General features: G+C 41.7%; 1 protein-coding gene across 1 annotated transcript in view; it reads left to right on the top strand.

The window, feature by feature from the left end:
* The window catches only part of gpc5a (glypican 5a), a 142,347-nt gene that overhangs the window by 12,999 nt on the left and 103,383 nt on the right, over window positions 1-25,965 (top strand). The window contains exons 3-6 of the mRNA XM_023277040.3: window positions 15,156-15,616; window positions 15,702-15,935; window positions 16,519-16,673; window positions 16,798-16,923. Coding sequence (XP_023132808.1) covers window positions 15,156-15,616; window positions 15,702-15,935; window positions 16,519-16,673; window positions 16,798-16,923 — 976 coding nt within the window. The remainder of the gene's footprint in view (window positions 1-15,155; window positions 15,617-15,701; window positions 15,936-16,518; window positions 16,674-16,797; window positions 16,924-25,965) is intronic.

Genomic DNA, 25,965 nt, shown 5'->3' on the forward strand with positions numbered 1-25,965 from the left:
ACAAAATCTGCCCGGCAGAACTTTTAAAGCTCATCAACCAGTATGTCACATGTCATTTGTCTAATCCAGTTCAAAAACAGAGTGCAAAAATGACATTTTTCCGGGGGTTGTGTGCTCGACCCATTGTGGTCTAGAAAGAGTGCTTGCTGGAGTCTGAGCTGAATATTCACAGCCAAGAAATAGCATGACGCATACTCTCCCATAAAACTCCAAATTGTCGACTGTATAATTCTTATAGAGTGCTAAAATTAAAAAATAAAAAAATAATAAGTTATGGCGTGTTAATTTGGGAGCTTTAGAGCCAGGCAAGCTGTTTGTCTCTGCTTCCATTCTTTGCCACAAATAAAGCTGCAGGAGGGCCAGCAACCAGCACAACCCGATATGAGAGTGTCATCAATCTTCTCATTAAACTCTCTGCAATAAAGTGAATAACCACTCGTTTAATGGCATCTTTTATGTGAACATGTCTGTATTGATTCCCAGTCAGCTAGGTCATGGTAATCCTTGGAGCTTCAACAAAAGACAACTTGAACTTCTCGTCAAGGTTCTTGAAGACATTTCACCTCATCTCATCCCAGAGGCTTCTTCCTTTCTGTCTGGATGATTACGTGAAGATGCCTTCATTTGCAACAGTTTCTCTGCAGGATCATATATTGTAGCTGCATTTGCTCTCCTTCAGGTATTTTAGTTTAGTTTTAGTCTCTTGAACACAGAAACCTAAGGCATGTCTTTTTCTAATACCCAGCACCCTCATTTCACATTCCAATAGAAGCTGATATTGTTATGTTTGGCTGACTGAACAGTGAAAAACCTTGGAGTGATCTTGGGTGGTGCCTTCAGATTTGACAGACAGATTCAGCTCCTTGTTCAAAACAAGGTTTTTCAGCTAAGACTTGTCCAGGTGAAGGCCTGTCTTTGTCCCAAAGACTTAAAGTCCCAAAGTTATTCATGTCTTTATTACCATGCAGTTGGATTATTGTAATTCCTTCTATGTGGATGAAGGGCAGGCATCTTTTCAGTGTCTACAGCTACCACAAAATGCAGCTGCTTGTCGCTTAACAGTAAAAAGAAAGTGTGATTACGTAACACCAGTACTGACCTCCCTCTGTTGGCTTCTTGTCTGTTTCAGGATTGGTTTTAAGATGGTATTGTTTTGTTTTTAAGGCTTTTAATGGGTTGGTTTCACCTTATTTAGTATCTTCAGTCAGAGCACTGAGGTTGACCAACCCAATGCTTTTGGATTTTCAGAGATCCAGGCACAAAAATGAAGGTGATCAAAGATTCGCAGTGGCTGCTTCTAATCTCAATTTACCTTTTCATGTGAGAACTGCTCAGACCTCAGCGAGACCCACCTTTTCTTTTTGGCATTCAATCCAAGTAGAGCCCGACGTCATGAATTCATCCTGTGTTGTGTCTTTTATGGCATCTTTACATTAGCTTTGTCTTTCAAATCACTGTGTTTTATTGCTTCTTATGCGGTGCTTTTAATTGTGCAACACTTTGGTTCATCTCTTGAATGCGAATAAATTTGACCTGTCTCGACTAGAAATGCAGTTATAGTGTCAGACGAAAAGCTGACTCTTCACCATCGTGTGTGTGTGTGTTTGTGTTTGTGTGCAGTTGGACTGCTGCTGAGATCCATTTCAGTTGACACACTTCTTCAAAATCCTGGACAGCTGCCGCATCCCGGAAGTGGACACCAGCAGTCATACTCGCTTGCCAACCCAAATACGCCGACTTTCTCTGTCTCACATTTTGTCAAACACACGTACATATTCCTCACACACTGCAGCACAGCCACTAACCGCGTAGAGATGAGCCCTAAAAATACACACACTTGTCAGCACTTTACGTTGTCTCCTGTGTGCCCGTTTGAAATGGAGATTTATGGCTGCTGGCTGTTGTCTTAAGGCCATTTTCTAGATGAGATGATACAACACGCCACTAAACAGGAACTCTTTATGACAGATTTACACAAGTCATTTTTTAGTTTTATTTTTTTACCTTTTAGAGATTTACACAGTGTTGAGTGGTGTGGAGAAGATCAGAAGGGTAATATTCCAATGTGATGTTTGTGCAGGAGAGCTGACTGTGCAGCTAGAATAACTTACAACAGTTGGCAGTGTACAGCAAAGGTTGAGCTCACTGGCTGTCCACCTAAACCATGTTACTGTGATTTGCTGGTATGTTAAGTGACCGGTATGGGCCATAAAGGGCTCTTTTTCTTGAAGTTGTTAAAACGCTGAATTCTTTATATAATTTAGCTTAATGGGTAAGCCAGACACAAATTAGGACTGTACTCGAGAGCATTTGTCTGATACTGAGAAGAAACTGCAAAGATTTTCACCACATTATTGTGATATTTTGTTATTTGCTGCCTCCTAAGACTAGTTTCTCTGTTTCGCTGTAGCTGTTCGGAGCAGAAATCACTTCTTCTGTCAGTCAGATGGAAGGAAGTATTTAGTAAGTAAGGAAGGAGTCTTCAGGGATTAGTCTGGAGTTGTCTTGGCGATGAAATCCTGAACACAGCAACACACCAGGCCTACTGTCTGCTCCCACTCTCCCCGTTTACCCTCTTCCTTCCCCTCATCCTGTCCTTCTCCCCTACATTGCAGATATAATGGCATAATTGTTCTGCTTATCATTAGTATCCTGGCATGAGTGACAAATGAATGTTGTTTTTACTGCTGGGAGTCCAGTGTCTGATGGTCTCTTCAGTAAGGCTGATAAAACTGTCTGTCTGATGTAAACATTTTAATCTTCCTCCATTTAGCCCCTTGGAAATAGCGCTTTCTTAGTTGGTTCACGGAGGTGTAAAGGGACAATCACTTGTGTTTTTGTTCATCTTTTCACATCCATGATCACATGTTTTTACATGCATGTGCCCCATGATGATAATAATTCCTTTTTGTCAGAGAAGTTGGAAAACAAGAAACAGTGATGCATTCATTTATTATAACATTACAATCACAAATTTCCAGTCTTTTCAACAAGCATTTGATCTTGGATTAAATTCTGTATTTCATTTTATGAATGACTCATGCACAGTGTAAGAAAACTTAAAAAAAAGCTCTCAGGCTTGTTCATTCGCAGTCTAACTGTATGTAAAATCAAGTAAAGAAGAAATTATTTAATTTGGTTTTATTCTGTCATAGTAAAAAGTTTGTACTGTTGAGCCCAAAATTTTTCATAATCATGCATTTTGATTTATATTACTTACTACCAGTGGCTTTTGACTACCTTTAATGGTTTTGGCTCAATATATAATTGCAGGACTTTTTGTAACATAGTTGACATTTTTGCTGTTTTCAGGCATAAAATCAACATGGCCACCTAAAACCAAACACAATGTGGCATTTTTACAGAAAGATTCTTCTAAAATATTAGATACAATTGAGTAAAATTGAAATAGAAAGTTATTTATAAAGATATTGTAGTAAACCTGTTGACATGTGATAAATCCACACTTGACTCACACACTACTTTATATTAAATAACTCAGAAAGCCTTGGAGTCTTGCCAGTCTTTTCTTCAGGAGGAAATGACATCATGTGGAGCAGGTCATGTGATCTGGAATTAACACACTTCCTTGAGAGGTGTTTTTGTAATGGGGAACTTAATTGAAAGTGATTTCTCAGACACAGATACAATTAGTTATTTTCCATATAAAATTTGATATATTGCCAAAAAAGAAATATCTGTCATGATTATCTCAACTTAATAAAAAGAACACAATCAAAACTATTTTTCAAAAGTCCCTCAATTACATATTGACCCTTTTAGTGTTTCATGTTTTTTCTGTTTTATAAATTGATCGTACAAGCTGCCACCCTGTTTTGCCTGTTTTAGATGTTTACGATACTATAATTTGTTTTGCAAATTGATTTCACAAGTCTTCTCCTGTCTTCATGTTTGCTCCTAATTGTGTGGATGGTAATATAATACATAACTGGAGCTTAAAATCTTTAACTGTATAAGATCTCATAATATTTGACTGAAACTTACAAAAGAAACACAGCAAGGCTAATGCCTCAGTGGGTGTCAAACACACTGGAAACAACAGGGAATTATTGAATATTAAATGTCGAGTGTTAAAATATCTGCAACCATTACTCATCATAGCGGTGAAGCACAGCGGAGGGAGCATCGTGATTTGGTGTTGCTTTGCTGCCTTGGAGTCTGGACAGGGGGGAAGTTTATCGAGGTATCTTAGAGGGTAATGTCAGCGTGGCTTCCTGCCAGCTGAAGCTCAGAAAAAAATAGGTGTTGCAGCAGGACATTGGCCATAACCACTGAAGTAAATCTACTGCAGAATGATCTGGAATGACCTCAGGAAGTGTTTACACTAGACATACTAACAATACAGTTGAGCTGAGTTATATGAGGAAGAATTAGGACTGTAGTCTCAAGGGCGGCTGGTTGATTAGTTGGTCGATTTGCTCTTATCTGTCCAAATTCTCCTTGGTTGGATGATTACCAGTGTTTGTTTCATTAGAAGAAAAGCACTACATTATTAGGTTTCCAGGATTCATTATTCAGACTTGTATAAAACGGAGTTTTTTTTAAAGAACATTTGGAGTTTGCACGACTTTAACCCTTTGATGCACAACATGGGTCAAAAGTAACCCATCTTCAATGGAAAATGAGTATCTCTTAACCCATGTTGTGCATCAAAGGGTTGAACTCATCCAATGGAGATGACATAATCTAAATTATTTAACGTCTACTGAAAGGTTACTTGGAGTCAGGCCTAAACTAATTCACACCATTTTATAGAAGTCATTGGTATGGCTGCATTTTAAAAAGTTGACTGTAAACTTTCACACAGCAGTTTCTATACAACACATCAACAACCAACATGGTGGATCATCTATAAATGTAAAAAATAGATTTCCTTAGTAGCACTGTTGCCTTGCAGCTAGAAAATCCTCAGTTTGCATTGGGGCCTGGGTCTGCCCCCGTGCAACCCTAATGAGGATTAAGCGGTGTATAGATAATAGATGGATATTCCTTAGTGGTTCTTGCACTGGGATCAAGAGTTGATATAGTTCTTTTTTTGGAAATCATGTGAATATGGTCAAGTGCTTTCTGCTCAGGTCCAAGTCTGCTGATATAATTTTTGGATAAAATAACTTGGTTAAAATGATTTAGTAATATGCTGAAAATACTAGATTTCTGTGTTTAGCTGCAATTCATTTTGCCGTATTCAGTTAATTTAGAAATAATGTGCAATTTTCTTCTTCCTGTGACTTATCAAGAGTAGGTACAAGTTTAGTTAATCAAGGTTTTCTGTGCAAAAGAGTAGCCCAAAAGTCCTCCTGAATGTTGTGTTAGTCTGCAGCTTCCTGAAACCTTTGCCTGAGGTTCCTGCTGCCAAAAGAGATTCAGCCTGTTGTTAAATCCTTACTTTGTCCTCCAGCTTTGGGAATGGCTGCAACACAAATGATTACATATATCTGTGTTATTACCTAAAGCACAGTGTGTTTCTCTCCATTTGCGACTTGGATAAAGATCAGATCACATTCTAACACTAATTAATGCAAAAAAAAAAAAAAAAACCTGGGTTCTTCCAAAGGCCTTACAAGTGTTTTTTTTTCATGCCACTGTCAAGTGGCGGTGGTAATTAGAAGTTCATCAGTGATTGCATAATGGCTCCTCTTTGTAGGTCAGTCAACGGGTGAAATTACACAGCTTTTTGGATCCTTGAACCTAATGTTCCATATCGTCTCTTTATAAATCTAATGTAATTATCCAGTTCAATAGAGTAATCACTGGCATGCTGTGTGCGTTAGGCCCTCTTTTCAGGCTCATGACAGCCCTATTGGCTCCTTCACTGGCATCTAACAGCTCCCTGAGGCCAGCCACAGGAAACCCTCAACAGCCTCACACAGAGCCACCTTTGAAAGCTAATGAAAGCTTTATTATGATATTATTATTTTCACTCTGGCTCTTAAATCGGTGGCAGCTTGCTCTCCTTCTCTTTTTGTCTGAGTTTCTCTGTGTGTGTGCAAAACCTGACGTGTGCTTCTACATGTGCAGCACGTATGAAAGGACATTTGACCTACACATAACATGCACACACTCATGTTTCCATCACATCACACTGACTGACATTCGTTTTCTGGAAACATGCCATAACTGCTATTAGCCCAACCTGGACCTCAAATAAAGCCTTTGTTCTAGAATTTAATCATTTACGTGATGGGTCCCCAAAACGGATTCAGGTTCCCCTCAATGTGCCTGTATAAACAAGATTTATGTCCTCGCAACATGAGCAATACAAGTACATGCACACACTTCCCCACAAGAAGCACTTGTGCCTGACTTTATTGACCCTCTCTGCTTCTTTTCCTGAACGGCATATTAAAGGCTATGTTCACAGCGGAGCTCTGTGCTCTTTGAAGTGTTCAAGAGCTGCAACAGATCCTCAAATATTGACTGTTAAGCCTGCTGGAGGAACGAGAGGGCAGAGAGAGAGATGGAGAGGAACAAGGCTCCAACAGAGAAGCACAGATGGAGGAAAGTGTTGTTTGTTGTAGCTCAGGTGGGTATTGTCAAAATTTATGACAGGAGGGCCAAATTTGCTTTGGCTAAATACGTGCTAATGTATGAGGTGAGGGGCAGGTTTATTGATGTGGTGGAGGAAGTAGACGGAGATAAGGGCTGATGGTGAGCTGGGCCAGAGTCTATAGATTAAAATGGCTTAATCTCTCCTCTCCTCTCCTCTCCTCTCCTCTCCTCTCCTCTCCTCTCCTCTCCTCTCCTCTCCTCTCCTCTCCTCTCCTCTCCTCTCCTCTCCTCTCCTCTCCTCTCCTCTCCTCTCCTCTCCTCTCCTCTCCTCTCCTCTCCTCTCCTCTCCTCTCCTCTCTTTTACCTAAATAAATCACACTTCACCCCCTCTGTCCTTCTCTGAGAGACCCTGAGCCAGAGCAAACTTCTGCAACACCTCTGAGCAGGCGACTGTTTTCGGTTTCAAACAATGCCCCCTTTATTGAAACTGAAGACGGGAGGAAAAAGAAAACATCTCAAGGCTTTTTGACTTTTTCTCAGCAACCTTTTTTCTACGCAGGTCAGAGTAGGTCATCATGTTGGCGTTTGCTGTTCTGCTGTTGCCAAGTTAAGAAGGCGGCACAATCTTGGAAGGCCGAAACTTACGTAGAGAAACATTTAGATAAGATTATTACGAGAATATGGGCAGATTTGGATCTCTTTTCCCCCCTCCTCAGGCAAACATGCTCCCACACGTCCTAACGCATACAAACGCACACATGAAAGACCCAGCTTTACTTGGTGGTTTGTTTGTGAATCAGGTATGCAGAGCTCACTCATGCACTCTGAATGCCACTTTTGTGCCTCACGTCAGTTTCGGGGGTGGTCTTCTGAGCTACGCTTGTGTTTGTTGATGCAAAATCATATTCATTTCTCTTATCTGTGTTCTCGCCACTCATCTGCGTTGATTTGCTTTCTGAACAGCCCGCTTGCTTGTCTTCTGCTAGTTGTAGACAGGTATGATTGTCATCCGCTTCCTCAGCTCAGACCTGAAAAGCTCTGCATTGTGTTGTGTGATAATGGAGCTCCTTCCTCTGCATCGCAAATCAACATGCTTTTGTGAAAATTTCTCATGCCAGAAATGTGAAAATTAGATTATTTCAAGCTCTTATCAAAACCCTGACAGTCCTGCATTGAGTAGAGTTTGTGTGTAACAGTGCTTCTTGCAGAGATTACAGGCAAGTTTATTTTTACGTTCTACATCCAGCAGCTTGAAAGTCCCTTTCGTTTTTTTTAAGGAGACTGAACCAGTGCTCTGTTTACAGCCTGAGAGGAAGGCAGGCCACGCATTAAAATAGAGCTGATTTACTACCAGGTAAATCTAAAGCAAGTTTGCACACAGTTTGTGGGAAATGTGATTTACACAGAGGCAAAGTAAAAGTAAATTCTTGATGTTTAGCCAGATGAAATGGCCAATAAAGAAACTCTGACATAATCAAATAGGGGTACATGTGGCAACACTTTCTTTTATGGATCTCTAATTTCTGATTTATTTGTTATGTCACCTGTTATGGTTTCAAATAAAGAACAATGTCATTTGGTTCGAACTTGTGGGAAAGCAGTGTTAAGTTCTTAGATGTCCGATCAGTTCATCTAGTTAACTCTAAGTATAAAGCCCTTTTCAGACATGCACTCCTTTTCATTAATCTGACAGCAACTGAATGTGTTGGATTCATGTGTGAATGAGCATCCCGGTTACTTTTGTGTACAACAATCTGACTAGGTAGGATCTACTAACTTTTCCATATTCCTTTTTAACACAGCAACAAATCTGAAGTCCTTGTCATCACGTTCACATAAAGACACACACAATTTATGTACTTGAAGTGATTTGAGATTTTTCCACCATTTGGCACTAATGTTGCATCACAGAGAGGAAAAGACACAGTTTGCTGCCAAAATCCAAAAATTGTCTTTCATTCACCTTACTTTAATGTTAATGTACGCCGAAGTTGATCTTGTTGCTTCCAGTTGTTTGTAGGAGTCTTTCCTCTGAGTTAATTGAACGCCTGCAGCATCAGGATCCATATGACAGTCTCCAAAGCAAGTACTAATGCATTTATGTATGCAGCCGTGATATCCTTCATTACTTACTTGTAATACCTACATGGAAACACGATCAGTAGGGGTTGTAATATAATTTTCACAGTCACAGTTTGAAACCTAGAGTTAAATCATTTGTCACATAGCATCCGATATTGTTATTTTACAGTTTGTAAAAGTAAATGATCATCAAACATGGAAAGAACTGTCAGTGTTTAGGTAGTCATAAATATACTAGGGTGGTAATTATTATTTCTATACACTTCCTACCCGTCTACTTGTAATATTTTTTTTATTATGCCATTTTTATGTAATAGGTATAACTGATACTGGCCAAACTTGTGTGAATTAAAAAAAACTAGTGTACTGTAGCTGCCACTGTAGGGGGTATTTCTGAATGAAGATGTGATGAACATAATCATAAACAATCATCAGCATTACACACCTTGTCTGTCTTATGTGAAAGAGCTAAATTGTAACCTTGAGTCGTTCGGTTGAGGCACAGAAGAACAGCTAAACATGCAGCAGTGCACTTACAGACATGTACACATTTTAATAATAAGTGAATGATAAACTAACTTTAGACTGGGTTAACTAAGAGATATGTTACAAAACCCTATGTGGGAAACCTATTTTGAAAAGTATGTGTAAAATTTCAGACCTGTAATTAAGGTGTTTTCGTGCATCTTGCTCTGCGCTGAATAGAAGATGCCACTGAATAGTCACTGGTTCTACTGGTTGCTTTTTAGTTTTTACAGCTGTCAGGTTTGACCTTTTAGTTTCTTTAGTCACCACAAACATTTCTGCAGAAACACTGTCATCATGCTCCATCCTGGAACAACAAAGACTGCGGGTGCTTCTTTTTCATCCTCTAATGTGTCACAATGAAGACATAGTTTTCTGTTGACTGTGCCGACTGTACCGCCCTGGAAGTCATTGACTTTCAGTGTGTGTGTGTTTTTGCTCTGGGATGAGCTGAACCCACAGTGCCACTGACTCATCCTCTCTGGATGGAGAATGGCCTTTTCTGCAGCCTATCAGATGTCACCGGGCTCCTCTGTTGTGGTCGCAGCCATTCACAGAGGATGAATCGCATTAATAAAAGCCATCTTTGCGTTGCTCAGCAGCTCGGCTGAGGTCGGCCAGTGGCATTTCAGCGCCGGAAACCTGTAAACACGGCAAGCTTCAAACAGAGTTGATATTGATGTGTTCTGTTCGTGCATTACAGCGTGCATTTCGGGCATTATCTCAGCAGAGTAGACTGACTGAGTCAACCAAGCTTCTGCTTATTCTGAGTGTATGTGTGTGGGAGAAAGAGAGCAGACGCTTTTGGTCTTTTGTCTGTTTTAAAAGGGTCTTCAACTACAAAGGCTCATCTTATTTCTCATCCTGCTGACTGATCTTTTTCCTCAATGACATGTCTATGAATACAAATATAAGCACACAAAGAACAGAGCAGACTTGTTGATGCAGCACATTAGCACTGCATGCACAAATACCTGTAAAGCCATTATATTTACAGATGAATTGTAGCACCACTTTCAGGATTTGCTGTTGTAAATAGTAGAGCAAAGCAAGTGTGAACTATAAACCAAAACTGAGGCCATTTATTGCAGTGTTTTAATCACCGTGGTAGACATACTTGTTTAGTTGATGCTCACAGAAAGTCACAGGTGAATTATTCTCACTACCAGCACAAGAGGAGGAGTCTGCAGGACCAAATCTTGACCTTGATATACAATAACATTTCATTTTTGAATGCGCTGTATTTTTTAGGTGCTGAGCTGACACCTAGAACAAATCAGGGTGACGTAATATTTATAGGAAAAGACAATCTAACCAACAAGTTAAAACCTCTGCAGTATTTTAACCTCAATGGGTGATGGGAGTATACGGGAATACGTGCAAATCTGCCACTGAAGCTGTTTTAGTTTGGACAGAAGATGCATGTTGAACACTTGTCTGTGGTTGGGAACATGCATGTTTTATCAGTTTTAATAGGCAACATGATTCAGTATGTGCACATTAATATAAGAAATGTCTCCCTCTGGTGGTAAAAGTAACATCCAGCAACTCCTTATCAGTTTACATGTTCAAATGACTTCCAGTCCTTGTGTTGGGTTTGTTGAAACCGTAGCAATGTTTCTTATATCTACATCTGATGTCTCATCTGTTTAGTTGATGTCAAAATATCCCCGTTAGTCCCTGAACCATCAGACGCACAGAAATGTAGAGGGATGGCATAAGAAGGTGCCAGCTGCCAAAGGCCCTGACCTCAAATGTAGCTCATCACTCGGTTAGCTACCCCCGTCACAGTTAACCAGATCATCCAACATTAAAGAAAATGAGAAATGCAGCAATTATGGGAGAAAGGGAGAAAATGGGATCAAATTTAAAAGCCTTTTAGACATGGAGAAGAGCTCAGCTATGGAGGAATTTCACTGAAGGAGCTTTGTGATTGGTGTAGAATAGCCAATATATCTGGATGATAGCCAGGGATACTGCAGCTTTCAAACACGAATTGTTCATATATCAGAATTTATTTTACAGCGCCAGGAGGCGAGGGAGAAAGCTAGGCGGTTTGATGGGTGGCATGCTGTAATGGCTTCTTAAAGTGCCTCTAAAAGATGCACAAGATGGATTAAGTGTTTCAAAGGTCGCCTTAATTTCTTATGTTCATAGGATGAGAATAAAATATGTTGAAATACACTGACTCTAAAACTTGCATGCATGCTAATTGCTCAAAGAATTTCTTCTTCTCTAAAATTTCACATTTCAATCAAAATACTCCCTGGATTTTGCAATTTAAGCACATATACAGATTTTTCTGTGGCCAAAGTATATGCAGAACCTTTCAACAACCAATTTATTACATCGTATTTTCAATTTTATGTAGCCCGTCTTTGCAGAAATTTAACTTTCATCATTGGTTTTTAGTTTTCTGGCTTTTAATGTGATTCTTAGCTCTTAAATATGGATATTGTTTTGTTTAACTTGTTTATTTTTTGTTCACTGTTTAGCTTGTCCTCATGCTATTGTGTCACTCTTTATCCTCAGTTTTTAAACACTCTACAGATGGTTTTTTACACTTGAGGATTGTGTAGATGGTGTACGGAAATGTAAACATATCATATTTATATCAATGTTGTCAAGTTTAATATGTGAATAGCTAATATCAGCACACACTTACACACAAATACACATAGCATGCATTCACCTCACAATATCTGTGATACCCACCATGTTTCCAGCTGCTATAGTAAACTGAAGAAGATCAGATGTTCACTAACAGTCTAACAAGTGGCTTCACACAGTGTTTTTGATCATCCTCCTCTTTCCTGTTCCTCCCACCACCAGAAATGCAAACATGTCTGCTCTTCCTCTTATCAGCTGGGTCATTGACACTCAGAACACACACAGGCTAAACAGGCACAGTGTGGCATCCACTTTAGCTCCAGAGGCTCTAAAGATTTGTTCGAATGTGCCTGGAAAATTAGATCTCTTCTCTTCTCTTCTCTTCTCTTCTCTTCTCTTCTCTTCTCTTCTCTTCTCTTCTCTTCTCTTCTCTTCTCTTCTCTTCTCTTCTCTTCTCTTCTCTTCTCTTCTCTTCTCTTCTCTTCTCTTCTCTTCTCTTCTCTTCTCTTCTCTTCTCTTCTCTTCTCTTCTCTTCTCTTCTCTTCTCTACCATCTTTGTTTGCCATTTGCTTGCGGATTAGTCACAGCTGAAAATCTCTGTACTTGACCTGAAAACAAGGTTGAGAGCATTGACAGTTGAACCAACAGTAGCATTAAAAGCTGTAAAACATACTGAGATCTGTCTTTATTTATGACACCTTTAACTGAACACATTAAAAACACTCAAAACAGCTGATTTAAACAAGCATTTTTGGCCATTTCTGTCTCAAAAATGTAAAAGTTCTACCATCTTCCCACCCTCCTCATATCTCTGCTACATTACTCCCCCCCTATTTTTCCTCTCCTCATCTTATTCCTATCCTCAGGCCTCCCCAGAAGCCTGGCTGCTGGTCAAGGCCTCCAAGTGAGAGACACTGCTTAACGCTGTATCTTTGGTGAAAAATAACATCATTAACTCTGCTTGGGCACTTGGAAACTTTAGTGTTGGTACAACAGACTAGTTTAAACAGCAGAATTACTGATCAGCGTATTATCCAAGTCCTTATTTCTTTGCCTTTACCTGCTTCTGACGGGAAAATCGTTGATGTCGAGAGAAAAAACAAAGACAGATTTGTTTACTGCACACAGGTATTTATTCTGTGGTTTGACAGGTGGGATTCATTAACTCCATAATCTAATATGGTAAAGCCTCCTCCTTGAAGCATGCGCCGTAATCCCTGTGGGACCCTTCATAACGCTGCCTGCTCGGCTGTATACACCTGAGGGCTTTAACGATCTCCAACTGTACGCCACGAGGCACATATTTCTGTCTCTCTCTGTTTCTCTGCTCGTCTGTGCGCCTGTTGTCTCTCTGTTATCGTGCACAAACGTACCCGCTACACTTTCACGACTGCCAGTCTCTCCACACATTTCTCTCTCTCTCTGTTTTTCATGCTCCTCTCTGACCGGAGTGCTTGTTGTGTAGGAGGTGCAGCTTTCGTTTACTCATTCACACATAAGCGCAGTCTCAGATCTCGTCAGACATATCACATCCGCGCAAGATCACAGCAGACCTGAGATCAGATTCAGTTCCTGGTACTTCTCTGTTTAATGCTGCCCCTTGAGACGGTGTGTGCCCGTAAGGCATGTCAGACCCCTCTCTGTTCTCCCCTCACCAGGGGGGCTTTCGGTCAACCTTTCCACATCGGTGCGTATTATGCAGCATTGGACCGTCTAAGCCCTCATCACATTGGTTACCCCCTCTCAGGCTCTCAGCCCCCCTAGGCAGCTCCAGGCGTTCACCCTCACTATTGCCTCACAACCCATGACAAGCACATGATGTGAGAATGGCCATGGCTCAGGTATTAGCGGAGACAAAACTGGGAAAAAAAAGCGAGACAAAGGGATAAAGGGGAGCTTGTTGCACGAGTGAAGCATTTTCTACTGTGCTAAGATTGTTCCTTTATGTCTGGCAGAGCTGCCTTGTTGTGTTCTCATGTCATGTTTACGAAAATTGTATTATGATATTAAGTTATTGCTTTTTAGTCAAAAATTAAAGCAAATTTAATTAAACAATTTTCTTTGAAAAGCTCTTGTAATCACATTTGACTTTTTTGTTGCTTTTTTTGCTTTTCCTGCTAAGCTAACTGTTACCAGGTTCCAGCAGAAACATTTCCAAAATGTCAAGGACTGTCTTTAATTGCACTTCGCTCTGCATTTTTGGACAGAACTAACCGGTGCCTGATGGATCTTTTTTGTGTTCTCAAGTGTATCTGTGGTGCACCTGGACATTTTTTCCCCTGTTGTGACTAATGCTGCATAAGCCATACATTTCCCCCAAACTACTGCTCTTAAAACACACACACAGAAACAAACATACTTGCAAGCAAAGCTACGCACAGCTTACAGCATTTTACTGCATTACTGACTGTGGCAGATATATACGAACATCAGCATGATATGATTTTAGTCTCCTGATGCAGCGGCCTAAGCATTAGAATCCCTCCGATGTAAACATTTTCAGGAATGGTAAGACTTTTGTGTCCCATACGGCTTAAACAAGCTGCTTAACATTTACTTTTTGGCCGTGATTAGCGAGCATCTTATCCTTGTAATGCATGTAGTCTCTTATGTATGCATGCTGGTATAATGGCAGGCACAATGACTTATATATGTGTGCTGTATGCAAATGGAATGGACATTATTATAATTGTGTATTCTCTGAGGAGTTAATTTGTTAAAGTTCCTATTCTCCATCCCTCTCGTCGCTCTTAACCTTTATTCTCCGTCTCTTAACCTCCTCTCCTCTCCTCTCCTCTCCTCTCCTCTCCTCTCCTCTCCTCTCCTCTCCTCTCCTCTCCTCTCCTCTCCTCTCCTCTCCTCTCCTCTCCTCTCCTCTCCTCTCCTCTCCTCTCCTCTCCTCTCCTCTCCTCTCCTCTCCTCTCCTCTCCTCTCCTCTCCCCTCCTCTCCCCTCCCCTCCTCTGTCAATGATAAAAACACTATACATACCAAAGCTCTATTCACATTGAATCACAGCAGGGCCCACTCTGTGTTGTAACCCCTTTCTTTCCCATTTTTCTTTGTCAGCTCAACTTTTGATTAGAGAACAAATTGCTTCCCTACATCTCCTCTCCTCGCTCTATGGAAAGACGCGGGGAGCTGGAACTCCTGGTGGGAACCCTGGAGACTTTTCCTCTTCATTTCTGTGTTTCTTCTCCTCATTCTGGGTTAATGGAACTGGAGGCACTATAAGGGCCCTATGCTATATGTGTCGCCCCGTTCATTTTGAAGTAAAGCCTGAATTATTTCCTGAATTTTTTTTGTCTCTCTTTGCATCCTTGGCCATAAAACAGCAGATGGTGCAACCTAACTTTTAAGATAATGTTTTGAACAGTCCCTCTATAAGCTTTTACCGTACTTATTTATTCTTCTCTTCATCTTCCCACAGAGACATTTGAGGTTCTGATGAGGCAGGCAGAGAATCACACTTTTGCTGTCCTCCAGCAGTCGTACCACAACCTGGCTGATGAAGCTATGGGCGCAGTGCGGGAATTCTTCACCGACATCGGACTCTTCCTGCTGGGGTCCGAGCTCAACGTTGATGAACTGGTGCAGCGGTTCTTCGATGCTCTCTTCCCGTTAGTCTACAATCACCTCATCAACCCTGGCCTCAGCGACATATTGCCGGGCTATGCGGAGTGTGTGAGGTCAGTAAGCCGTGATGTCAGACCGTTCGGAGGGACGCCAAGCCTCCTGGCTGATCAGATTGCACGCTCTGGGGTATCTGGGAAGCTTCTGCTTCAGGCGCTGCACCTCGGCATCGAGGTCATCAATACCACAGACCACTTACAGCTGAGCCGTGAATGCAGGCGGGCGCTGCTCAAGATGCACTACTGTCCTCATTGCCAGGTATGGATGCATGTCTCTGAAGAGAGTGTATTGATCTGAATTAATGAAACCACCAGCACTGATCCCACAGTAATTTGCTCTGCAGGGTTTAACTCAGTCCAAGCCCTGCATGGGCTACTGCCTCAACGTGATGCGGGGGTGTTTGGCAAGCATGGCTGAAATCGACGCCCACTGGAGGGAGTTTGTTCGCTCGCTGGAAGGCCTGTCTGCAAGGATGCATGGACCCCAGGATTTGGAGCAAGTGCTGCTGGGAGTTCATACGCTGCTTCACGATGCTGTCAGACATGCTCAGAAAAATGGACCCCACCTCTCAGCACAGGTTAAGATCATGAAGAATGACGTAATATTGTCCAGGACTGCAGGCGCAAAAATCTTATTTGGTCTCCAAATCTGATAGCATGTATGGGAGGAGGGTAGATAAAGAATAAAGCATTTCAGACACTCCTGGAAAGATTTAAATTCTAAGTTACAATAAATTGCACATATCACACACAGTAGCAGGTTTATCAGACAGGAATAGGCCAAAACCATCCATCATCATCATGATCTTCAAAGAAACATATTTTTACAGGTAACTTTCTATATCGATCCCATTTGCCATGCAATAACTGCCACAGGATGTTTGTTCTTTTGCTGTGGTAATTGAGACACCACAGCTCCATCTAGTGGCCGACTAGAGTATCTGCTGCTTGATCGACTACACATGCTGTACATTCAGAAATTGGAGATGATGGGCTTGGCTGCACTAATAGCCTTACTGTAAACATGCGTCACTCAGCCATCTAAAATAAGGCCCATTTGTCATGCACCAGTAAAGTTTAACAAGATTTGCAAATTCTGAAAATGCATTTGCCTCCGTCAGTGTTTAGACTTCAATTTGTGTCTGTCTCATTGCGTATTAGGTGCACAAACTGTGTGGCCCACCGAGCAGGAAACCTGCACAGTCTGTCAGCATTCAGCACAGCAGCAGCAGCAGCAGCAGCAGCAGCAGCAGAGAATCCATCCCTCTTAAAGCTGCTGTCAGAGTGTCAGCAGACTCGCTCGCTGTCAAGAGAAGGTAAGTGGGAGGAAAGGTGCCAGATTTTGTGATTTTTAGCAAGTTAAGTCTGCAATTAACACGCAAAACACTTTATCGAACAAGTTGATTAACGGGTGCCTTCATGCGTCTGCTGCTTTTTCAGGGACTTCCTGAACAGTCTACGTCTCTACCGCACATACTACGGCGGCCTGGCGGATCAGCTGTGCGTGAGTGAACTGGCGTCTGGTGACGGTTTATCCTGCTGGAATGGAACCGAAATTGTAAAAAGGTTTGTTCTGGAGGAGTTCATACATGAGCAACAAATTAGATAAAAGTATACATCAAGTGTCTTAGTGAGACAAGGACTCTCCGAAACGTCTTCTGAAGGCTTGTGAAAGTCGACATTGTTCTGAAAGCTGTTCCCTGTGTTTTGTATTGGACACATCTAGATTTGTTCAGGTATTTCCTTTATCTTGTCTCCCATCTGTTGTTTGTTTAGACAAGCATTGTGTCAGAATCCTTCAAGGGAAATTTTTATAGCAGCATCTCTGGCAATATGCAGATGAAGACACACATATCCAGACACTCAGTGATACAACTGCATGCATCATATTCAAACTAGAGACAGCAAATGACACATTTTCACATCACTAAAAATGACACCAATATTGAAAAATAGAGAAATTGCAGTTCATAAAAAAGACTGTAACTCTGTTTAACTCAACGTTAGCTTTTTCTTATTCTTTCTTGACTGTAATATTTGAGCTTCGCTGGGCAGAATGACTCATTTGCAGACACTAGAAGGCTGCTTTTACATTCATCTCTTAGAAGTTTCTCTGTGCTCACCTTGAATCCACAATGATGTTATGTACATGAAAGAACACTTTGTGATATTACAACTAGACGATCCAGGGTGTCATGATCCAGGGTGCAACCTATGGCGGACATCTGGGTTCTAGTTTACCAATAAACCAAACCTGAGATCTTTGATTTGATTCAATTTGGTGGAAAAACCTGCCTCTGTTCTGCTGCTAGAAAGACTAATAGTTACATTCTCTTAAAATATTACCGCAGATGTAATAAAGCTCACATGTGAACACGTGCACCTTTCCTGTAAAATCCCAGTTTGTGTGAGGTCAAGGGTTTTAAGCTTCGGAGATTTCTCGCTCTATTATTCTGACATGAGTAGGTTGTTTGTACATCATTTGACCCCGGTCGAATACACCCACCCACACACACACACACACTCCCACACACACCCTTCACATATATACTGCCCCCCGCAAACAAGATGACACCGATGTAGAATTCATCTATTAGCCGTTAGCGCCCACAGACATAGATCCTGGATATGAATGGTGGTGAACTGGAGGACAACCCGGCCTCTTTTGTAGTATCAGTCAGCGGCCTTGTCTCCATTACATCACAGCTCTCCATCTTACCCGCGCTGTCATTACTCAAGGACCCCTTCATATATTCTCAGTCTGCGGCTGTTCCTCTTAACTGTCAGCTGCTGTCAGCGCTGTAGAAATGGCAGGTGGGCCTATATTTCAAACCTTGCTGAGGTTGGAGTTGCCAGTTCAGGTTAGACGGTCCATTCTAAAGGATGACAGCTGTGTTGAGGTTGTTTCGTGCCGCTGTGTGAAGGTAAGAAGGAAGGTGCAGGGAAAAGGGTAGGAAAAGATCTTTCACAGTCTTCTCAGCCACCGCAGTCTTCTTAAGATTACGTGGTTGGTGTTGCTCATCAAAAATGGCATTGCTATGGAGACGGAGTATCAAGGTTAAATTTCATTCATCCGTAGACGATTTACTCGTTTTATCTTTCGCTATTTTCCACCATAATACCTCAATTTTCCATTACAAAGGAGGCAGCCATCACTGAGAATAGAGATGTTTCTTATGTGCTGGAGGAAGAGGCAGCCCAAAAGGCTGCAGGCTGTCTATCAAGTCTGGCAGCAGCCTCTGGGAAGTGTTTATGGTCCGTGGGCGTCTTTCAGCTGTTTAACCCTCCTTTCTGTTTTCCACATCCACGCTAACACTTATTGATAGGGACTCTTTCACCTCAGGTTCCCTCGCGGCTCAGTTTCATTTTGATTCGGCCATTACCGAAAAAGTAGAGGAAGAAAGCCGAAGAATTGAGAGACATTAAGAACCAAGGGGGGGACGAGGCTCTGAGCAGACTATCGAGCCGAGTCCCTGCAGCTTAGTGGGCTTCCTGCAGATCTGCAATCCTGTGCTGCTTTCTATTAGCCTAGAACCATAGATGAGTGGCTGGGAGTCAACACAAGCCGAGACAAAAGCAATAAATAACCTCCTGCCTACGGGTCATAACCCAACATCCACTGAGAGAGAGGGGAATAAAACTCACTGCCGGATGGTGGCTGATTTACAGAAGCTTATCGAGGCCTCAGAGACCTTAAACGATTGGTTCGGTCGCTCTGTGTGTGTGTGTGTGTGTGTGTGTGTGTGTGTGTGCGTGTGTGTGTGTTCGTGTGTGTGTGTGTGTGTGTTAGAAACTGCACATTAGAGTGTGTGCAGATGACTTTTATAACCACTTTCTGTGTGTGCTGGCACAGATTGGTTTATGGTCTTAAAGAAGTAGTGACTTGCACCAGAGCTTTTTCTTTTTTTCTTTCTTTTTTAATAAAAGAAGGGCGAGCATAAAAAACAGGACGCAGGAGCCTGAGATTTAAAGTAGATTTAATGCACGTCCTCATCTGGGTTCCTGGTAAACAAAAAGATAAAGAACAATCAGATAAGATCACAGAGGAAGAATACAAGGGGCTTTCATCTCGGTGTCTATGTGAATGTAGATGATGGGGTCACGCTTCAGGGGAGAATCGGTAAACACATTCTCTCTCTTTTTCTGTCATGCAGTTCGTCCCTCAGATACTCATACTCGGAGGGAGAAAAGAAAGATTGAGCGAGAATTTTTTTTTGAGCGGTATGGTGCATTATTAATAGTTTTGTCGCAGCTAATTTGGCCTAAAATAGTCAGACACTGAGTCTCTGCATGAAACTGAAGAAATGTGCCGGATGTTGAGGTGTTACTGTACAAACAGCAAGAATGGGAAATGATGCTAAATAAACAGAACAGAGATTAATTTATCAATACCTGCAGAACGATCAGTCTCACATGGTTTGACATCATGTATTAAAGCTCTGGTGATGGTTTGAAGCAAAATTTGGCCCATTTTTGACTCTTTTTGAAGTTAGAGACTTCTTGTATAGTGTCTCGCATTGAGATACAGATTGGAGAAATCTGCAATTTTTTGAAAAGCTGCAATAGGTTTTTGGTCCTCTTGGGGGTGGTGGAAACAAGCCGTAAACACAACACTGACAGTTGTCACCTTTTAAGCCAAAAACATGATTGTTTATTAGCATATACGGGGCACATTTAAAGTTGTGTTTTTGCCCCTGTAAGTCCAGTATGCATCTCTTTTATCTCTTTTTTTGGACCCTACCAACTCCTGTAGGAAATATCTGCCTCTTTAGCTACTTAACTGTGTCTATCAGCTAGTTGCCAGCTTCCTCTGTGTGCTGTTTAGTGCTGGGCAGGTAGCGTACAGTGAAACAGTAAAGTCTTTTGTGCTCAAAATAGCTGCAGGCTATAAAACCAATTAAATGAAAGATGCTAAAAACTCTGTAAAGCTGAGATAAAGTGTGATAGTAGATGATATTTCTGTGGAGATCATCGCAACATATGATCTACTGTCCACCAGAATATTGATAGGAAGGTTTAAGAGGATTGCTGTACTCTTATGTTTGTCACACTGCAAGAAAGATTATGAAGTTTGAAGATTTATGTCACTGGACAGCAAGAGATTAAAAAAATAAAACAGTTAAACATCCCTCAAGCAAGTTCCTCATCTGGGCGCAAAGGTTAACACGTTCCCACCTTTCCTCCATCCGTCATGGATCCACACACACAGAAGTCAATGGCAGGTTGCCAGGAGCTGCCTGCTCTTTCAAAGTACACACACACACGCACAAAACACACACTCAGACACACAAAAACACAAAGGTAGTTGCGGTAGTGAGTTAATTCTTGGGAAAAGAATGAAACCGGCCTCCTGCTGTGACAATTTTTCTTGTTCTTCCACTTGGAGTAACTGACAAAGACAAAATGACATCAGTCATGGTAAGAAATTACAGGAACTTTGTTTAGTTGCCACACATTTACTTGCTAACTGATGAGATTTTAAAGCTTGCGTGTGAGCTCCCGCAATCTAGCAAATCAGCGGTAAAATCTATCTTACTATACTATACTGTACTTTCTTGCCACCAGTGGGTGAAAACAACCAGGAGTTATAGAAGTGCTAAAAAGCTATAGCCTCAACAAGTACAAGAGTCTGATATTTTATTCATGATTGCCTCCTCTGGTGTAGGCTCACTTTAATTTCTTCCCACCTGCAGTCTGTCTCACGGCTGCCAACACACACCAGGTGCTTGGTGCTGTGTTTATATTTTCAAAGTGCCTTTTTCTAATTGAGTACAACCATTTTTTTTATTTTTACAATAATAAGGCAGCTGACCTTGCATGCTGTTGGAGTTTAACACGGAGTGATGAGAACTGTGGGGGGAATGACACTGCATGTATCAAAAAGATGCTGGAAGGCAGGCGGGCAGATTTCAGCGTGGCCTTTCCGTTTATTAGGCCACCCTTAATGCTGGAGTGGCTGTCTGAACGCTGACCCTCGACCTCTCCCGTGTCTTTGCTGCCCGGTTAATCCTGAAGAGGTTAATCACATGGTAATAAGAACCTCGGAGTTGTCGAGCAGGCCTCCTCGCAGTGTGTGTGGTCAGTTAGCAGAGGAACGGATTGATTCTGTAAACGTCTCCGTTTGCTCCTATTTAACTCGCCTACGTCGTACGGCTGTTTCGTCATTTGCCTACATTTCATCATCTGGCTCATTTTCTTTTCCATCCCCCCACCAGACGTGAAGCTGCAGGTGATTTGCCCTGGCTTAACTGAAATGACAGCATTTAAGCTCTGCTAATAGGAATCCACTGAAGGAAGCTTCAAGAGCTTAGGTTATCCCAGCCTGCTCAACAACGTACTTCCTTATTTGAGCCTCACTGCAAAACCCACATGGTTTTCCCATCAGGGGACAGCATGTATTGAATAGTAAAATATGGGACTATTTTCTAACCTTTGCAGGTTGTGGCCTCTGAACCAAGCAATGATCGTTTGTGGCCCCTCATCACAGGTTACACGTGTTTAATTTTAGTAATTGCTCTTCCTGTACTGAATCATACAGATAATTTGAAGGTAGTTTTTAAAAAATTATTCTCAGGTTGAAGGAAAATCTAACTAGAAACACATTCATGTTGCTTTTGATCTCATGACCACTGAAATCTAACTTGCGACTCTTGCTGGAATCTGACACCTGAGGTTTGAAACCCCTATGCGCAGCTAATTTTGACTTCATAAAACATTAAATAACTTCTTGTTTGAGGCCTCAGATGCAACTAGACTTTTAAATACAATAGATTTTCTCATTTTATTCACACAGTGCTCCCCTCCGAAGTCCCAAATAAGTTTATTTGAGTTTCTGTTGTTGGAATTTTGTTTGTTTATTGGAGGTCTAACAAAGTTAAAACCTTTCTAAACTCTAATCAACATTAGAATTTTTGATGCATAGCCCATTTAACCTGCAAAATATTTTCATTTTAAGTGCGATAAGAATGCTTTATGATTATTGGTCACCATCATCAAATGTGCAGGGGTTACAGCTTCAGCCTGTTTCTACATATTGGGGTTAATAAAGGTCACAAGAGAACAAAAATTAAATTCAAAATTTAATATTATCCATTTTGCATAAACAGCAGCAGGTCTATGGAGCATTTCAACAAAACCCAAGAGTTAAGAATAATTACCTGATGTCCAACTCGCACATGAATTAAAGAGCTCTCCAGCTGCACAGCCTCAAATAAACAGCATCACAGCTGGTTGTCTTTGTTTAGTGCGAATACGATGCCCGCTCTTCATCCATTAATAAACCTGCTGGCAAAGCTGTAGCGTCACATTCAGTAAAATGACTGTGGTCATTACAGTCGTAAATCCAAACGCTTGGGGGCTGCAGGCCTGCTTTTGGTGCTTTCTGCTGTAGCTCTCTGTGACCAGTAGGTGGAGCTGTGCACTTTGGGCTGTGCACACACACAACCTGGAAAACATGCCAGATTGCTCATCACTCCACTGCTCCTCTGCATCAGTTTTGATGATGTATGCAGCCGAGTGGTGGTTCTTATCCATGTTGTCCCCGACAGTGACAGACAGAACACAAAATTTAAATGATATACAGACATGCTGCAGAACATCAAGTCTCAGCGCCTCCTCCTTCTCCGTTCGTTTGCGGTGATGAACTGACCTAATTTTGAACAGAAAGAGATAACCTTTTAAACATGTACTGTCAAATATATTATGCATAGCCATCCTCTTAGTCACTCTCATGCAAGAGGAGTTGTTTCAGTTCAGCCTCAACTCCAGATAAATGTGGTAATCCTCAGTACCTCAAAGGCTACCAACAGTTTGTAAAGTTGTTTTTACAACAGCAGAAATATTTCTCTTCTCCTGCCTGCGAACCAACTGGCTAATATAGTGTCCTGTCCCAGAACCTGAGCTGATAATACCAAGAAAAATAGTTTTGCCTCAGTCTAAATACTAAAAACTAGCAGCAGTAAAGTACTCATCCTGAAAACGAGACAAAAGAGAGGGCAGAGATGGGTGGGCTGATGGGACAGTTGTTTTTTTTTTTTATTGAGAGCGAAGGGAGAAAGATGAGAGGCAGAGGAAGAGGAGAGGGGACGTTCTTGAAAAGCTCCTCTGTATTGCGACAGCTGGCTGCTGCAGATAACCACAAAACCACTGGAGCACTTGAGGTCTGGGTGCTGCATGGCTAGAGTTCCACTCCAACATGACCTTATATCCTGCCTGGTTTAGACGTGGGGGCTCGGTCAGAGTACCACATCCTGACGATTATCCCAAGTGACAGAATCAAGAACCCTGTCTGGCTGACTAAATTGAGTTCATAAGTCCCTCTTCTACCCGCGCTTGAGTGCGTGCGTGGGCACACACGTTTCTGTCTGCTTTAGCCCCCCGATTCCCGAATTATGCATGATTTCTCTGAACAGATACATTTTCAATCTAGCTTTATGGTTAAAAAAAAAAAAAGTAGAGATTTCATTTATTTGTGCTCAGATGTTATCCTCGATGTTGCTACAGTAACTGCCACTGAGACCACTGTGCAGAGGAGGCAGTAAATTCAGAGTTGGCTGGTGGCAGGTGGTGCGTGTATACGAGTGTGTCTATTTGTGTGTGTCTGTCTAGTCCCATTCATTTTTCAGTGAGTCCACTCCCTTTTGCTTCTCGAGCACTGATTCCCCCCTCCACCACTGCGAGTTGGATGCCTGCCTCCAGCATCTGGAGCAGATTGTGACCCTGCAGTGTGCCAGGTAGCAGGACATTAACAGCCAAGGCCTTATTGTCCACTGATGAGCTGTCAGAGCACACACCCTCACCCTCGAGTGTGATATCGGGCTCCCTCTGTCCACACACGCTCTCGGTCCCCGTGGAGCACTCTTCCTCTTTAGCTCCGATATAAATCAGAGGCCACTGAAAAATGGGAAACAAAGAGTTGGAAAAAATGTGAAGTTAATGCTCATAAAGCTGGAGCAGAGGTATCACGCCTTTGGTGAGAAAACGCTCCTTGCAAACGGAATCTCTTTGTTTCGTCATAAAAGACCATTAAAGAATTGGATATGCGGACTAAAAAAAAAAAAAATTCCTACCTTGGGATTTAATGGCAAGGACACAGTAATATTGTTTTGATAACAAAAGCTGTTTCTCACAGTTCTTAGCAGGAGAAGTTTTGCACTATAGACCAGTAAACAAAAGACTAATAGAGCAATTTCAGTAATGGACATTGTTACGGCCAGCGCCTCCTACCCCGGGTGTGTGTTTTAACCAAACGTTGTGGTTATGCAAATAGGGCTGTGTGATCCCCACTCCCTGGTTGGACCGTGACAGCAGAGGCGTGGCTGCAACCAGGAGTCCAGTGATTGGTGCGGCGCTCACCAGGCTGACCAACCGAAAACTGCCAACTCTTTTAAAAGAGTGAACGGGGCAGCTGACTTCCAGCGTGTCATTCGGTGTTCTTGTGTGGTTGAGGCAAGATTGTCTGTATGATAGGAATTGGGTGAGGGTTAGAATCAAAAACTGATACAGCCTCATTTCATTCCAGGTAGTTCCTTATTGTCCAGGTTTCACCAGGATTAGGGGTGCTGACTCCTGTGTAAGTTTTGTTTTGTCAGTTCCCATTTAGTGAGTTTTTTTTGTTCCGTTTTTCTTTTGTCCACCTCGATGGTAGTGTTAAGTTCTCCTTATGAGAACTCTTTTTGTGTTTTGCTATTTTCTTTGATTTGAGCAGCACCCACCAGCCCTCTTCCTTAGTTTTGCCTCAGTTTGTATAGTAACGTGCAGATTTCTGTTCAACCTTTTCTGTAATAAATAATTAGATTTTTACCACCAACAACTGTTTATGTTGCTTCCCTTCCCCCCCCGAGTCGGGGTTGTAACAGACATGTACAATAAAGCTCCTGATATTTCGCCTTTTGTTTTGTTTAGTGTACGGAGAGTTACGTTAGTGCGTATTTTTCTCTGTGACTGGGACAGTTGTAATGTTGGGATGAATACAGAATAAAAGCTCCAAGCGTAGTGTTGAGTTCAGCACTTCCCTGCACTTGCTGTAAGCATGTCTGCACATGAATTAGACTTGTGTGCCGCCTTATCAAGGGTGCCTAATTTCATACGACTATATGTGGACCATGTCCATGTTGAGTTCTGCTCCAGAGGAGACTTAATTTCCCTCTTGCAGGATTGCGGCTGCTAACAAAGGCTCTCATATCTTTGTATCATTGTCTTGGTTTATCTTGCGGCTGCAGGCTTCTGACAGTGCATGTGGTACCTTCTGTTCCTTTGATTTTGCTCTCATTTGTTAACTAAACATGCTTCCCATTTACTTCCACAAAGTGAAAAATGTAGTAGTCATTAAGTTTTCATTACCTGTGCAATTTGTTTCTTCTTTATGCACTTTTAGCCTGCAGAATATTCTGACTGTGTAGGTAGCTCTCATTTGGAATATTGACAGTTTTAGAAGGCACTCTTTACGCTGTTCAGTGTTTTATTATTTATTACTTCGCCAAAAAAAGTTGTAGTCAGTAAATCTAGCCCTTATCTTTCATACATTCTTCAAACCGGACATTTGGTGGTATCGTTCCCTTATCAGAGAGAAAAGCATGGCAGTCACTGGAGGTCTTTTCAGCCTTTATC

This window comes from Amphiprion ocellaris, chromosome 1 (assembly GCF_022539595.1).
Source record: "Amphiprion ocellaris isolate individual 3 ecotype Okinawa chromosome 1, ASM2253959v1, whole genome shotgun sequence".
Classification (NCBI taxonomy): Eukaryota; Metazoa; Chordata; class Actinopteri; family Pomacentridae; genus Amphiprion; species Amphiprion ocellaris.